This window comes from Balaenoptera musculus, chromosome 4, assembly GCF_009873245.2.
Source record: "Balaenoptera musculus isolate JJ_BM4_2016_0621 chromosome 4, mBalMus1.pri.v3, whole genome shotgun sequence".
NCBI lineage: Eukaryota > Metazoa > Chordata > Mammalia > Artiodactyla > Balaenopteridae > Balaenoptera > Balaenoptera musculus.
The window spans coordinates 11,464,600-11,481,017 of record NC_045788.1 but is presented as its reverse complement, the minus strand read 5'-3'; the positions used below and the strand labels follow the sequence as shown (position 1 = coordinate 11,481,017).

General features: G+C 41.0%; 1 protein-coding gene across 1 annotated transcript in view; it reads right to left on the bottom strand.

Annotated features, from left to right (window-relative positions):
- Window positions 1-16,059, bottom strand: part of COL6A5 (collagen type VI alpha 5 chain) — a 110,201-nt gene extending 94,142 nt beyond the window's left edge. The window contains exons 1-4 of the mRNA XM_036850673.1: window positions 15,993-16,059; window positions 14,486-15,076; window positions 10,395-11,027; window positions 4,436-4,996 (exon numbers count right to left, since the gene is read on the bottom strand). Coding sequence (XP_036706568.1) covers window positions 4,436-4,996; window positions 10,395-11,027; window positions 14,486-15,076; window positions 15,993-16,059 — 1,852 coding nt within the window. The remainder of the gene's footprint in view (window positions 1-4,435; window positions 4,997-10,394; window positions 11,028-14,485; window positions 15,077-15,992) is intronic.
- Window positions 16,060-16,418: the final 359 nt, after the last annotated feature.

Here is a 16,418-nt window from a genome sequence, read left to right as displayed (position 1 = left end):
GTTGCGAAAACTGGACAGCTACATGTAAAAGAATGAAATTAGAACACTCCCTAACACCATACACAAAAATAAACTCAAAATGGATTAAAGACCTATATGTAAGGCCAGACACTACAAAACTCTTAGAGGAAAACATAGGCAGAACACTCTATGACATAAATCACAGCAAGATCCTTTTTGACCCACCTCCTAGAGAAATGGAAATAAAAACAAAAATAAACAAATGGGACCTAATGAAACTTAAAAGCTTCCACACAGCAAAAGAAACCATAAACAAGACGAAAAGACAACCCTCAGAATAGGAGAATATATTTGCAAATGAAGCAACTGACAAAGGATTAATCTCCAAAATTTATAAGCAGCTCATGCATCTCCATTTCAGAAAAAACAAACAACCCAATCCAAAAATGGGCAGAAGACCTAAATAGACATTTCTCCAAAGGAGATATACAGATTGCCAACAAACACATGAAAGGATGCTCAACATCACTAATCATTAGAGAAATGCAAATCAAAACTGCGATGAGGTATCACATCACACTGGTTAGAACGGGCATCATCAGAAAATCCACAAACAATAAATGCTGGAGAGGGTGTGGAGAAAAGGGGACCCCATTGCACTGTTGGTGGGAATGTAAATTGATACAGCCACTATAGAGAAGAGTATGGAGGTTCCTTAAAAAAACTAAAAATAGAACTACCATACGACCCAGCAATCCCACTACTGGGCATATACCCTGAGCAAACCATAATGCAAAGAGAGTCATGTACCACAATGTTCATTGCAGCTCTATTTATGATAGTCAGGACATGGAAGCAACCTAAGTGCCCATCGACAGATGAATGGATAAAGAAGAAGTGGCACATATATACAATGGAATATTACTCAGCCATAAAAAGAAACGAAATTGAGTGTTTTGTAGTGCGGTGGATGGACCTAGAGTCTGTCATACAGAATGAAGTAAGTCAGAAAGAGAGCAACAAATACTGTATGCTAGCACATATATATGGAACCTAAAAAAAAAAAAAAGTTTCTGACTAACCTAGGGGCAAGACAGGACTAAACATGTAGACGTTGAGAATGGACTTGAGGACGTGGGGAGGGGGAAGGGTAAGCTGGGAAGAAATGAAAGAGTAGCATTGACATATATATATTTACTACCAAATGTAAAATAGATAACTAATGGGAAGCAGCTGCCTAGCACTGGGAGATCAGCTCAGTGCTTTTTGACCAGTTAAAGGGGTGGGTTCAGGAGCATGGGAGGGAGATGCAAGAGGGAAGGGATATACATATACATAGAGCTGATTCACTTTGTTATACAGCAGAAACTAACCCAACATTGTAAAGCAATTATACTCCAATAAAGATGTTTAAAAAAAATAAAGTGATTTGATAAACACTACAAATCAATATTAGAAATTTGGGTGAAAAGCTTTTACTAGAGATAATAAGTACATTAGTAAGCACATATCCATTCAACATGGACTGTTCTTTTATTTATACATAAAATTTGTAGATACCCTACTGACTGGAAGTGGACATTTATATGCATATATATGTATCTCTACATATATACACGCATAGAAGACCAATTTCTATAAGCCATAAAAAAGTGTTATTAATTCATGGTGCAGGAGTTGTGTGTGCATATATATACATATATATGTACCATAGTATATATTTATATTACATATTCTATATATAGTATAAATATATTTTCTTTAGCATGTATCTCCTTAGTCTTAACCCTTTTGTCTATCTGTTTTCACTGCCATTCTTTTACCAACCCCTCTCTCAATATTCACAGAATCTATTCCATAGTATTTGAAAATGTATCATCATTTTCAAATGATGATACATTTGAAAACGATGATACAGTATCAGCCATAGAAGAATTAAAAGATGCCATCTGTTTTTTAATAACTTGTATAAGGCTCACCAGAGGGTATTAAAACCATCATTTGAGATCAAAATGCCCTGGAGCCATTTTGAAAGTTGTAAATAGGGAAGTTCCCGAAGACGTTTGTGGCCTTGGCAAAGCCCCAGCTCTGCGAAGTGTGGAAGGCTCTCTTCCATGAACACATGTCAAAAGAGGAGACTTTTACCTGTGGTTCAGTATTCACAGGATCTACCTCCTCATCTCTATTTGTGATGCAAGCTGATTCTTGCCATCTACCATCTCCCACTCTTCCATGTCAATAAAAGAGTTTCAACTAGGCAGATGGTCGCCCAGGTAAAGACTATATTTCCCAGGCTTCCTTGAAGCTAGATGTGGCCCTGTGACTAAGTTCTTGCTAGTAGATATTAGCAGGACTGATTTGGCCACTTCTGGGTCTTAACAATAAAACAATTGAGCATGGTGGGCTCCCCTGGCCCTATCTCCCTTTCCACAAATGCAGGATGATGAGGACTGGAGCTCCATTTGACCTAGAGATGGGTGCTATGTGTTGAGCATGGACCAGCCTCTTTGCTAGAACTGGACTGCTTACCCTGGACTATTGCACAAAAGAGAAACAATATTCTATGTTATGTAGTTTAGGGTCTTTTTGCTAGAACCACTTAACTTGCCCCTGAACCAATACACAGTGTCACTCCATCCACATGTGCTCTGAGACCAGTCAGTGGTTTCCAGGCCCTCCAGCATAGGGTCCTTAGTTTTCCTGCCTCTCTATTCACCATATTATGGCTCATTTCCTTGTCCACAGTTTGTCTCCTCCCTCAGGTGTGCCAGGGTTTTGGCACCTGAACTGCAACTACCTGATCAACAAAAAACATATTGTCTTTCTTCAGATTGGTCCATGACTTTCTCCCTTGAGAAGACCTGAAGTACAATCTATTTTAGGTTTCCTGAAACTCTTTTACTTTCCTTGGCATCAACTCCAGGAAACGTCAGGGAACCTGTACTCTTACACTCATTCTAAGACATCCTGAAGACTCTACTCTACTACTGTCCATAACAGGAAGAAAAAAATCAATAAAGTTGTGATTTAGGATTTTGCTGTTAATGCTACTTATTTGCTGGTTTAGTTTTCTTTGGATTTTAGTGACTCCAAAAAAATTCTAACACATTTTCACTTTTGTAAGTTCAAGTAAGTGAGAATTCTTTTCCCTTCCACATCAGTGAACACCTTGACCAACTTTTAAAATAGCCACATTTTATGTAGCACTTACCATGGGCTAAGCCCTCTTCTAAGTGCCCTGCATGCATTAGTACCTTTAAGCTTCACAATAAGCCTACACATATGGGACAAAGGCAGGTAGACAGTAAGTAACCCATTCAAGGTCCACAGCCAATAATTGATAAATCTGGGTTGTGAACTTTGATGCTTTGACTCCATCATCCTTTATCTTAATCAGTAAGTAACATGACTCTTGGCAGACAATATTTTCAGGTGCTAATACTCACAGTTAGCACACACCACCTTCAATTAGTAAGTGGCTATTATTATTTTTTAAAATTTTATTGAAGTATAGTTGATTAATAATGTCATGTTAGTTTCAGGTGTACAGCACAGTGATTCAGATATGTATATATATATAATTTTTCAGATTCTTTTCCCTTATAGGTTATTACAAAATATCGAGTACAGTCCCCTGTGCTATACAGTAGTAGGTTCTTGTTGTTTATTTTATATATAGTAGTGTGTATGTGTTAAACCTAACCTCCTAAATTATCCCTCCCCCCCTTTTCCCCTTGGTAACCATAAGTTTGTTTTCTATGTCTGTGGGTCTATTTCTGTTTTGTAAATAAGCTCATTTGTATCTTTTTTTTAGATAAGTGGCTATTACTAATAAGAGAAATAACAATCAGGTGCAGGAATTTGCACATTGTTCTTCCTTACTTCTGTTACTTAATTTTTAGTCAGAACAAAAATGCAAATATGTGTTTCTGTTATAAATAAAAATAAGCAAGGGTTACATATGTCCTAGGTATGCATTCATAATAGAGAAATAATGGTTGGTGTTTATTATGCTAAACCTATACGGATACTCTGATGTAGGTATTATCCTCATTTTCTAGACAAGGAAGTTCAAGGTTCAAGCAGTGAAGTGAGTTGAACCCTAATCTACTTAAAGCCAGAGCCCATTTTCTTTCCACTGTCCTCATCTGCCTGAATTAGTGTGTACACACACACACACACACAAATATAAAGTTTCTTATCCTCCACAGCAGTGGGCTTTGTCAGAGCAACGACATTCTTAGCAACCTTCACACTTATGGCTTTCGAGATGGCCTTAGGGCAGCTGTCTATAGAGGGATTCTCCAACCTTGGCACTTGGCTTAAAGTGAGGGGTTGAATCCCTCCACAGTTATACAGGAAGTTAGCAAAATGTGAGCCAGACAACTGGTCACGTCATTCCTTGTTTCGGCCTATTAGTCCGCCTGAAGCAACCAACGAAGTACAGAGAATAAAACCTTTTTCTTTTGCTTACCTTTCTCAGTGCAGATGCTGCGAACAACTTCATTTTTGATTCTTTTTAAAGAATCAAAGTTCTGTCCAAAGTTAACCCTTTCCTCTGCCCCAGCAATTTGTTGCAGTTGTGTTCTGTTAGCCTCACCAATGCCAACCACGTGGATGGTGATGTGTTCAGCCCTTAGTCTCTCAGCAGGTTCCAGGACACCATCCATGGACATCCCATCAGTCAACACAATGAGGTAACAGGGTACCTCGTTCATCCTCTGCTTCCTTCCCTTCCTTATTAGTGGCAGAATGAAATCCAGGGCTGCCCCAGTAAGAGTGTTGCCTCCAAGTTGCTTGATGTTAGAAACAGCCTTTCTCAATGCCACATCATTAGTATAGTCATTGATATCAAATTCCACTTCCTTCTCGTGGGAATACTGCACAGCTCCAACTCGGACTTTGTCTGGGCCGATGCTAAACATCTCTATCACCGCCAACATAAATTCCTTGATTTGCTCAAAGTGTTTATTCTGAATGCTGCTTGAGCCATCAATGAGGAAATAGAGATCAGCCTCTTTTGTATCTACACAGCCTGCATAAAAATGGAAAGCAGAAATTGCATTCTCTGTTAACTATAGAGAATCTGGAGAGAACATTGCAGGAGGGTTTGGAGAGGAGGATGAGGACACTTCAGGTTTGCACAGAGCCTGGACACTTCGTTGCGCACATTCATACCCATTTTCTCTGAAATTTACCACAACCTTCTGAGGAAATTGAAACTGAATGAGGCCTAGTGGTTTGCCTGAGGTCACACAGCCAGTGAATTAAAGAGTAAGGACGAGATTCCCAAGTCTCCAGGCTTTTAGTTAAAATCATTTTTCTGGTATTGACACCTGGCTTTTTCATTTATGCCTTATCATTTCCTGAGAAATGGGATGGGATAGATGACCTTCTGTTCTTACGTCCCCAATAACCTCTTTTGCCCAGAGCAACTAGAATAATGTATTTAAAACTAGAACCAGATCATATTACTCTTCTGCTTAAATGATTGATCATTGTATTTAGAATTTAAAAATGAAAACTCAGCCTGATCTTTCCCCCTTCTTTTCTCTCTGACCCTATTTCCAGCAATTCTTCATCTTCCTCACTGTGTTCCAGCGACACTGGGCTTCTCCTGTACTCTAAATGTGCCCCAGGGCTTTTGCACCTGCCCTCTTTCCTGGAATATTCTTCCCCCAAAATCTTCATGGCTGGTTCCTTCTCACCTCCTGGACATGCCAATTCAAATGTCCGTTCTTTAGAAGGGCTTCCCTTCCAGCTAAAGCACATCAATCATTGTCTATTCTATTAACCTGTCTATTTTCCTTATGATGCCCATTACTTTCTGAAATTACCTATTCATTTGTTCATGAACACAGCCTGTCTCCTGTCACAGAATGTCAGCTCCATGAGGGCGAGACATTGCCTAGTTTTCTGCTTCTGCCCGGTAGACCTGCTATATCACAGGATTTCAACAGAAAATTGTAAATAAAGGAGCTCTCAATGTTCCTTCCTTTGTTGAACAGCTTCTCTGAAAAAGTGCTTTAACTTTCCTAATAGTCCATTTACAACTCTATTTAGCCATTTTTGAAATTGGGTAGAAGGAAAAGCATACCTTTAAAATTTAGTTATGTGCACAATTACCTGGTTGAGTATGTGAAAAGGTCTTTAAAATACAGGACAATTTAGTCATTTCAGAAATATTTTCTTTCTTGATAGCTTGTTGGCAATATATGGCTATTGACACTACTTCAGGCTATGAGGAGTTGGTCCTTAAGAAATCAGAAATACTGGAAATAAGTTTGACTCTAAGAATTAAACTATGAAATCTACATATAAAGTATTAGGGCAGGGACTACCCTGGTGGCACAGTGGTTAAGAATCCGCCTGTCAATGCAGGGGACAGGGGTTCGAGCCCTGGTCCGGGAAGATCTCACATGCGGCTAAGCAACTAAGCCCGTGCACCACAACTACTGAGCCTGCACTCTAGAGCTCATGAGCCACAATTACTGAAGCCTGTGCACCTAGAGCCCATGCTCCGCAGCAAGAGAAGCCACTGCAATGAGAAGCTCATGCACCACAACGAAGAGTAGCCCCCGCTCCCTGCAACTAGAGAAAGCCCGCGTGCAGCAACGAAGACCCAACACAGCCAAAAATAAATAAATAAATTTATTTTAAAAAAAAGTATTAGGGCAAAGGTAAGCAGTTATCTGCAAAAGACAGGGGTGATGCCAGGCCACAAAAACTTGACAGCAACCAGAATGAATTGTCTTATATATGTAATAAAGAAGAATGGTGGTCAGTAATGAGGAAGAGAAAAATTCGAATCCGGGGGTAACCATGGCAATACCCATCCAACCCTGCCTGGAGCTGTGAGTCACATGTTGCTATTAAAATGTGAACTTAAACTGATTAAAATTAAATAAAATTTAAAAGTCAGCTCCTCAGTTGCAAAAGCCACATTTCAGGTGCTTAACAGTCCCATGTGTCTAGTAGCTATTATATTGGACAGTGTAATTACAGAATATATCCATCTAAAAAGTTAAAGTGGGGCTTCCCTGGTGGCGCAGTGGTTGAGAGTCTGCCTGCCAATGCAGGGGACACAGGTTCGAGCCCTGGTCTGGGAAGATCCCACATGCCACGGAGCAACTGGGCCCGTGAGCCACAGTTACTGAGCCTGCGCGTCTGGAGCCTGTGCTCTGCAGCAGGAGAGGCCGCGATGGTGAGAGGCCCGCGCACCGCCCGCGCACCGCGATGAAGAGTGGCCCCCGCTTGCCACAACTAGAGAGAGCCCTCGCACGGAAATGAAGACCCAACACAGCCATAAATAAATAAATTTAAAAAAAAAAAAAAGTGTCTTCTCTTGGGGAGACCATAAAAAAAAAAAAAAAAAGTTAAAGTGGACAGGGTTGAAGAGAAATGTGTCTCCTGGCACAAGGCCTCACCTGCACAGTTATACAGAGAGATAGACAGAGATGTAGATCTATATATTTGATTTTAAAATAGTCATTCCCCTGATTAAATACCACTAGACATTTCAGTCATAAAACTAACTCCCTTGCTCTGATTCCACATCCTCCAGCAGTCTTTTGATTACAGTTTAGCTTCTGACTTGTCTATATGTCTACAGGGAGAGACTATGTTGCTCAGAGGACATGAATGCCTAGGTCCCTGGGCACTAATAGTTCCATTTCAGAGATAATCATCAATCTTTTTTTATGCATTGCCTCTTGGTTTGGTTAATGTGAGTCTTTCCTTGCTTTAATGAAGTTCTATTTAATAAATTGAATACCTAGTGGTGCCGAAGGTGGTGGATACAGCAGAGACTAAGTCAGTAGAGACTGATTCTCTGTGTCTGACCATTCTGAAACTACAAAGCTGGCCACCCTACTGTAGACCATGACAAATTCACTGAGGTAGTGGTTCTCAGATATTGCTAGCGTGAGTTTGTTGGGGAGCTTTCTAAAACCCAGGTGGCCTAGGCCCTACTCGTAGAGACTGAGTCATTGGGTTGGGCCACTGAATTATTAACAAGCTCCTCAGGAAGTCCTGATAAATTTACAGCAAACACTTTTGGTACTCCGCCTGTATCCCCTCAAATCCTTTACCATTTCTGTGTAACCAGTTCCCAGCACTTTCATTCCAATAGCTAGCACCTGTGTCTGTGGGTGGGTGGGCTGCTCTCGGGTTGTTGAAACCCTTTTTGCTTGGTATTAAGCCAGAGGTGTCTGGAAATGTACATTCCCTTCTGTGTGCTGGAATATAAATTCTCCAGTTACATTGCCCCTTGACTAGGACAAATCTAAAGTTTAACCCACACTGTCTCTCGAATGGTCCTGTGGAATTGACCCTCCATGGGACTTTGCTTATCATCCTGTCCTTCCTGGTCCCATATCCTCCCTTCTCTACCACTCTCCAGTTTTTCCTGGGTATATTTTTAATATATCAGTTTCACATGAATCCTTATCTGACATCTACATCTGAGGAACTCAATTTAAGTCAGGTACCAGTATTAGAGAACCACTGAATTAATAAGAAGCCACCTACTGAGGCCTTATGGAAGATAAGGATGGCCCTTGTCCTAGCCTTGGTCCCATATCTTCCCATTTAGAAATTCTGTAATGACAATAATATTTTTTGTCTCATAATTTCAAACTCTCTGAGAGAGAGCACGTTACAAATCCCTCCTATGCCCTAAAAGTTGCTACTAGACCAAGGCAGCTGCCACTCTGAGAGACTCTTTTCTGTATCACTCAGGAGGTAATAGGGGACTGGTTTCTTGCTGCTGCCTTGTAATGTATATATGCAAGAGGAAATCAAGGGCTGGCCCAGGATTGCATCCTTAAACTTTCAATTGACTAATCTGAATTTAAAATTAGCCTTTAACATCATTGGAGGATTCTTTTCCATGTGAGTGCTGCCAAATTTGAGTTCCAATTGTTTGGAAGCACTTTATCTGCAGGGAAATGTCAGCAGATATCTCAGAATTAGATAAACTCGAAGTAACATCAAGTATCTTTTGGCAGTATGTCCTGGCATCTTTGAAAAGAACTTGGTAAAACTATAGCAGATTTGGTTGTGTATAAAAATATAAGTACAATGATGATCCCTGCAAGACTTTTATAAGAGCGAAACATTGGCAATGACCTCTATATCCAACAATTTAGGATATGTTAAACAAATTATGTTATATCCATAGGATGGAATATTATTCCCAACCTAAAAAGAATATTGCCAAAAAATATTTAAGGAGATGGACAAAAGTTCATGTTATAAGGTTGATAGAAAAGTGAGTAAGGCATATCATACCGGCTATCCCCAATATCCATTCTCTTTTCTACACTAATTTAGTCCCCAATATTTGCCTAGGTACTTGGCTGCCCCAAGTAAAGACTACATTTTCTAGCTCTCATTTTTACAATGAAGAGTGACATGTGACTAAGTTCTGGCCAATAGGATGTAAGCAAAGATGGCGAGTGTAATTCCTGGGAATATCCTTGAAGAAAAAGAGGGGGAAGCCTGCCTTTTTCTTCTCTTTTATAATTCTTGTTGCTGGATGTGAATGTAATGCCAGGAGCAGTTATCTTGGATTATGATGCTGGGAATAGAGACCACAAAGAGCAGAAAAATAACTTAGAAAGAGACAGAATCCCTGACACTGTGTTGTACTACCCAGCTCTTTATACCTACCTTATGACTTATTTGTGAAACAGAAAAAAAAGATAGTTTTATCCTATTGAAATCATTGTTATTTTTTCTTTTGTTAGTCACACTCAGAAGTAATTGTAACTGATACAAGTTACCTAACAGTGTGTTCCTGCATTGTCCAATATGACAGCCACCAGCATGTAGCTATTAAAATAAAAATTAAATTAAATTAAATTTAAAACACAGTTCTTCAGTTCCATTATCCTCATTCCAAGTGCTCAATAGCCATGATTGGCTAGTGGCCTCCTTATTGAACAGTGAAGATAAAGAACATTTCTATCATTACAGAAAATTCTGTTTGACAGCACTGATACACATTATGTTACATCGGTTTTTTAAAAATGTGTATGCATGTGTTTGTGTGTACATGAGTGTAGAGACAGAGAAGAGACTAAAAGATAAGAGAAATAAAGGATTAGAATGGCTTTATCTGAAAGAAGATCACAGGTGATTTTATTTTCTTCTTTATGTTCATCAACACTATCAAACTATTTTATAATTAACATTTTTTATATTTTATTGAGGTAAGATTTACATGCTTAAAACTTTCATTCACTGCAATCATTCAATGATTTTTAGGAAATTCATAAAGTTGTGCACCCATCACCAAAATCTAGTTTTAGAACATTTTCATAACTCCTAAAGTTCCTTTACCCAATTAAAACAAGTCTTCACTCCTGCCCCAGCCCTAGACAACTGCTCATATTATTTTTATACTATGAAAATGATTTTTTAAGACATACCAGTTTTATCAAGTTCCATTTGTTCAGCATGAGTTGAAATTTGGGACCATATTTCATTCTGGAGCTTTTTCAAGAAGTTCTTACTGTAAATTTCCAAGTCTGCATAGGACTTCATCATGGAGATGGTCTGTCCCGGAGGGTAAGACACTATTTCTTCTAACTGGGTCTTGTTGGCCCCTTGGATGCCCATGGCAAACACAGTTACATCCTCCAGCCGGAGACTCAGTGCAGCCTCACGCACCTTGTCATCTGATGGTCTGTCAGTGACCAGGACTGCAATCTGGGGCACTCCCTGTGCCCTTCTGCTGCCACTTGATGCTGAGAAGCCTTCTCTCCTCATCTTCTCAATGGCAGCACCAGCATTGGATTTCCCAGCCTGCAGAGAAAGCTTCTGGATTTGCTTCTGAAATTCGGATTGGGTTGTGCTTGAGCTCAGAAGAGAAAAAGTCTGAACTCTGTCACTGTAACTCATAAGACCAAGCCGCAGGCAGTTGTCTTTCACATCCATGGAGAAGGTGATATTCTTCAGGAAGTTCTGCAGGTTCCTTAGATTCTGTTTGGTCCCAACAGACTCATCCACCAGGAACATGAGGTCGGCAAGTGAATCTTTCTGACAGGCCCTGGGGAAAGGGACTATGGAGAGAGAAAAAGTAGGAATGTTAGTACAAACCCCTGGCCCAGAGTGAGAAAGGCACTGTACAGATTGTCAGAAGGCATTAGTGAAAATAGAGGCAGTCATGATGGATGTAGTTAGCATTTTTTTTAGTGAACAAAAGATAAAAATTCTCAGCAAAATTTACATTAGCCATTGACTTCAGAGGATTTGCAATGCTCTTCCCTCTATCTGAAGAATACTTCTTACGATTTTCCTACCACATCCCATCAGCATGTTCTTCATGAGCACCATCACCACCAGTATGACTACCACCACCACTACTACCACCAACAACAACCATCTCCACCACCAGCACCATCATCACCACTACCACCTCTACTTCTACCTCCACTACTACTTCCACCTGTACCACCTCTACCACCACCTCCACCACCACCATGGTCTTCATGACCACCATCACCACCAGTATGACTACCACCATCACCTCCACCACCACCACCACCCCCTCTACCACCACTACCCCTCATCTTCAGCAACTCCACCACCTGAACTTCCAATACTATCACCACCACCACCTCCAAGTCCACCACTACCAGTATGAACCACCACCACAATCACCACCACCATTTTCAAATGCTGAAATATAGGCATAAATTAGTAGAAATATACCTGACCTCAGGGAGCTCACACTCTATGGGGAGGACAGATAAATAAATTATGCTATTTCAGACCATAATAAATGCTAACAAGGAAATAAAATAGGTGACTCAATTGAGTTACCCTATGTTGGGGATGTGGGATGAGAACTCACTGATCTGAGCCATAAAATGTCAGGGAAGACCTCTCTGAAAGGATTACATTTGGGTTGAGATAGATGAAGAGAAAGACTGAACTACACATTGTGTGAAAGGAAGAAGAATTCTGGCAGAAAGAAAAGCAAGAAATAGAAACAAGCAAGAAACCCAGAGTAGCCGGAGCCAGTGAGTGAGGGGAACAATGATGGATGAGGTCAGAGGGAAGCAGGGCCCAATCATATGGGGCTCAGATGATCTTATTTAAATCTTTTAAATATCACCCTAGTTCCTGAGGGGAGGTAACGAATTCATTAAAATTCATTAAAAAACAATTGCCCTAGTCCAGGAAAGAGATAATGGTTCCTGGACAAGAATAAAGCAGGTAAGACAGAACAAAAAGAGTCATTTTGATACATGAATTAGAGATAGAACAGAGAGGACTTGATGATAAATTAGATATGAGTATTGGGAGACAAAAAGGAAGTGGTGAAAACTCCTGGGTTTTTGGCCTGAACAACTGAGTGGATATAGGTGGTATCTTTTTCCAAGATAGGGGAGGTAGTGGGAAGAACAGGTTGGAGGGAGAAGTCAAGAGCTCCATTTCAGACATGCTAAGTTTGGGATACTATTGAAGATGCCAGGTAAGCTGTTGGTTGTATAAATCTGGAATCCACAGGCGAGTATACCACATTCACAGAATGCCCACTCCAGGAACAGGTGGAGGAGCCACAACTGTGGGGAGTGTAGCCAAGAGATAAGCTCAATCTTGCCAAGAACTATCCACAGGATTGTGAGCTCTAGAAGCCAGAAGGCATGTCTTACCTATCTCTAACTCTCCAGTACCTGGTGCCTGGTGGGAGCTCAGAGATATTTGTGGAATTATAATAATTCTCATAAATCTACCAATGTACTCTGAACCTCACATAGTTGGCTAAAACAAACTTACAGCATGGCCCACTCAGCTCAGTATTTATTTGCAAAGAGCTATTACTATTAATGACAGTAAACTGCCAAACTCCATACAAGTCATCTCACCCATATCGTAAGGTAGATACTATTATCCTCACTTTATAGGTAAGGAAACTGAAGCTCAGAGGTTAAGTAACTTACTCAAGGTCTTTAGCAGCCAAGCCAGTGTTTGAACCCAGACTCCAAAGCCCTTACTCTTAACCTCTAAAGGCAAGGATAGGGTCTTGACAAACAAAACCTTGTTGTACTGTATACTGCTGTGAAATAAATTAGGAGGAGTGAGAGAAACACAGATCAGTACACAAAGCTTTCTAAGAAGGTGGTAAAGTCCTATGGTCTTGGAGAGCTCAGGCTACCTACAGGGTTGTAAGATCTCCAAGGTCCACAGGGTGAAGGGTCACAGGAAATTTTTTTCTCTGGGAAGAGAAGCACATGTGCTGTAAGAACTTGCTATTTCACCCAAGGCAGGAAGAGTGAGGGATGGGAAGAGTGGAGGTAAAAGTACTCCCTGATGCTTCAGGGGCAGCGCTAACTGTGACAGAGCCTTCTAGATACTTACCCAAACCCATTTCCTCTTCTTGCTCATAGGGCTAGACCTGATTTCTCAGCCTCACCTGCAATTAGGTGTGGCCATGGGACTAAGATCTGGCTAATGAAATGTGAGCAGAAGTAGTGTGTGTCTCTTCCAAGCTTAGCCCATAAAACCACATCTTGAGTGACGTTCCATCTTTTTTCCCTTCCACCAGCTCTATACCAATTCCCAAGGCACCTTGAAAGTAATATTTGAAGATGAAAGAGCCACCACCAACATAATTATCTAAATAGAAGAAAGACAACTTGTCAACTTGAACACTGGCCCTATAATGTTACAAGGGAAATAAATAAACTTCTTACTGATTCAGGAAGTCTATTTGTTATTAAGGCCTAGGCTGGTCTGAGTGCAAAATCAACCCATAGTGATAGCCAAGGAATTGGTGAATGATAGAGCAGGAAAAAATTTCAAGATCATTCCAACTCTCATATCTTACAAAGGAGGATGCTGATGCAAGGCTCAGAGAGATGACATCACTTCCTCAAGTTCACAGCCAGCTAGTGGCATTGTCTGGACCTCTTGACCTGTGGTCAGGGCACTTTGTACCAAACCAGGTGTCTTCCTCAAGTCTTAGAACTAGGTAGCACCTACTCAGAATAGCCCCTCATCAACAATAGAGCACAGAGGCAGCCACGAAGATCCATTTTGCCGGGAGCTCTTTCTACCTCACTCTGGAGACAATGGCTGGGGCCCCTCATCAGTGCAGCACACTTACTGAGCACCTCCCATGAGTGTGTACTGGCCTGTTTCGTCTGTTCATCAACAGTGCATGTGTAGCTTCCTGTCTCACTTTACCCTTTCTTTACTAATGCTTTTTAGGATTACCTCCCAAGTAAGCTACTTGTACTCAAGGGTCTTCTGTTTCAGGTCTTCATGGAGAACTTGCTTAAGACATAAATAAAGCATTTTTCAAATGAGAAGCTGTAAGTCATGGGGGTAAAAGTAGCTCTCCTTTCAGCCTAGGGGATCAAGACTGAAAGTTGATGAGAAGGAGATCTTCTGCATTTCCACATGAAATACTGAGATTTCTGGTGAGTGGCACCATAGAGATAATAGGAGATGGCTCTATGGACCAGACTACATGGGGATGGGACACCTCTTCAACCAAGGGCTTCCTTACCTACTGTATGAGAGTGGGCTGCTACCTCCTTGTACTGAGCCGCATCCTTGAGAATCTGCGTCATGTTTTGGGAGAACATGCTGAGGTCTCGGACCGTCTTGAGGCTGTAGTGGAACTGGCCTGTAGCCATGGCCTTCAGAGTCTCCTCAGGCGTCCCCTGAATCCCCACTGAGATGATCCTCACCCCGTCGCTGCGCAGCGCCTTGGAGGCCGCTTCCATGGCATCCTCGGACTCGGCTGAAGCCAAGACCACCAGGATCGGAGGAAACTGCCTCCTGTCCCTCCCGTTTGAGAAGTAGGTCGTGTGCACCTCCCGGAGAGCATTCCCAATCTGCAGGGAACCGCCCAAGAACCTGACGTTCTTCTTGAGGTGGTTCAACATGGGGCCGCTGCTCTTGAAAGTGTTGAGCTGGAATTCTCTGTGGAGCCCATCGCTGTACTGGGCCAGGCCCACACGGTACTTGTGGTCCTCTATGGGGAGGCTGCTGATCATCTTGTTGATGAACATCTTCACAAATGGGAAGGATTTAATTCCCAGGTGGTTGGAGCTATCCACCAGAAACACCACGTCGGCATACTCAGGGCCTGGCCCTATCAAAATAAAATGACAACAAACCCTTTGGGTCAAGAGGGACAGTTTTTGTACCCACCTATCAGTCAGTCATCAGCTGCAGACTTCTCCCAAGAACTGGAGAGAAGGAGTGGAGGGTTACGGGTAAGGTGGCTCTGGGAAAGCCAAGGGCAATTGTCCTGAGAAAGTGGGGTACAGCCATGAGCCATTGCCATTGCAGGCAATATTCACAGCAGCTGTGGGTGGGGGAGTGTGTACCTGCCTCGTAAAGAGAGTCTGGACAAGGGGAGGCACCAGGAGCATTGACTTTAGCAGTCATGGTCAGCCACCTCCACCCACCCAGTTAGTGATCTGCTGGTAAATGTTTAACTAAGCAGGACATTTCTTTCAAAATGACCCTGAAATTCACTAGGAAGTCCTAGGGTAGCACAGTGCAGGGTTAAAAATACTTCTTTGAATGATGTTTTTAGTAATTACAGAAGAGTAGAAAAACCTAGCTTTCATATTCCATATATGCATGTATGGAATATGAAAGCTTTTATATTACTTATTATATATATATAAAATTTCCTCTGTGGTGTTCCTTTTTTCCTTTTCTTTCATTTATTAAAGCCAAGGTGCAAACTGACCCACAAAACGTATGGGTTGACTCTGTTCATACAGACATGGAACATCAGGACTTCAGCAAATCAATGAATAATTAAAGTTTTTCTAGCCAGGTGTAGCATAATTCATGCGTTTTGCCCATGGCTTTCCATCATCTTTGAGAGCTTGCATTTGCTTGATATAATATATCGCCAACTACAAATAAATGCTGCCTGCTTTGTTTTTTTAGTAAAGAAATAAATTCCTTGTTTCTATTTATTAAAATAAAGATTTGTTGAGACATAAAATACTTATTTTCCTAATAATAATAAACATAAAATGTACTGGTACCTGGGCTCTGATATGTCAGTGTTTCAGTCCAAAGGATGAGAACAAATACAATTAGCAGAATCTTCATTTTGTTAGTGACGTTTTCTTGCTTTTATTCTGTAAAAAATGTTATTTACAATATAAAAAATCTCATTGTCTAACAAGAAATAACTACTGGGAAAGTTGGTTTAGAGCACAGTACACTGTAAACACTGTATTTGTCAACAATGCCAGTTGTGTTTAAAACATTCATCAAGAGTTTGAGTATTTGTTGAAAATAGATAATGCTAATGTTTGCTGAGTCCTTACCATGGCTCAGATACTTTTCTCAGTGCTTTTTAAGCATCATCTTATTTAACCCTCACAACCATCTTACTGGGAGGTACAACTACTATACCCACGTGACAGATAAGGAAACAGGCACAGGTGACTTGGTAAGTGGTGGAT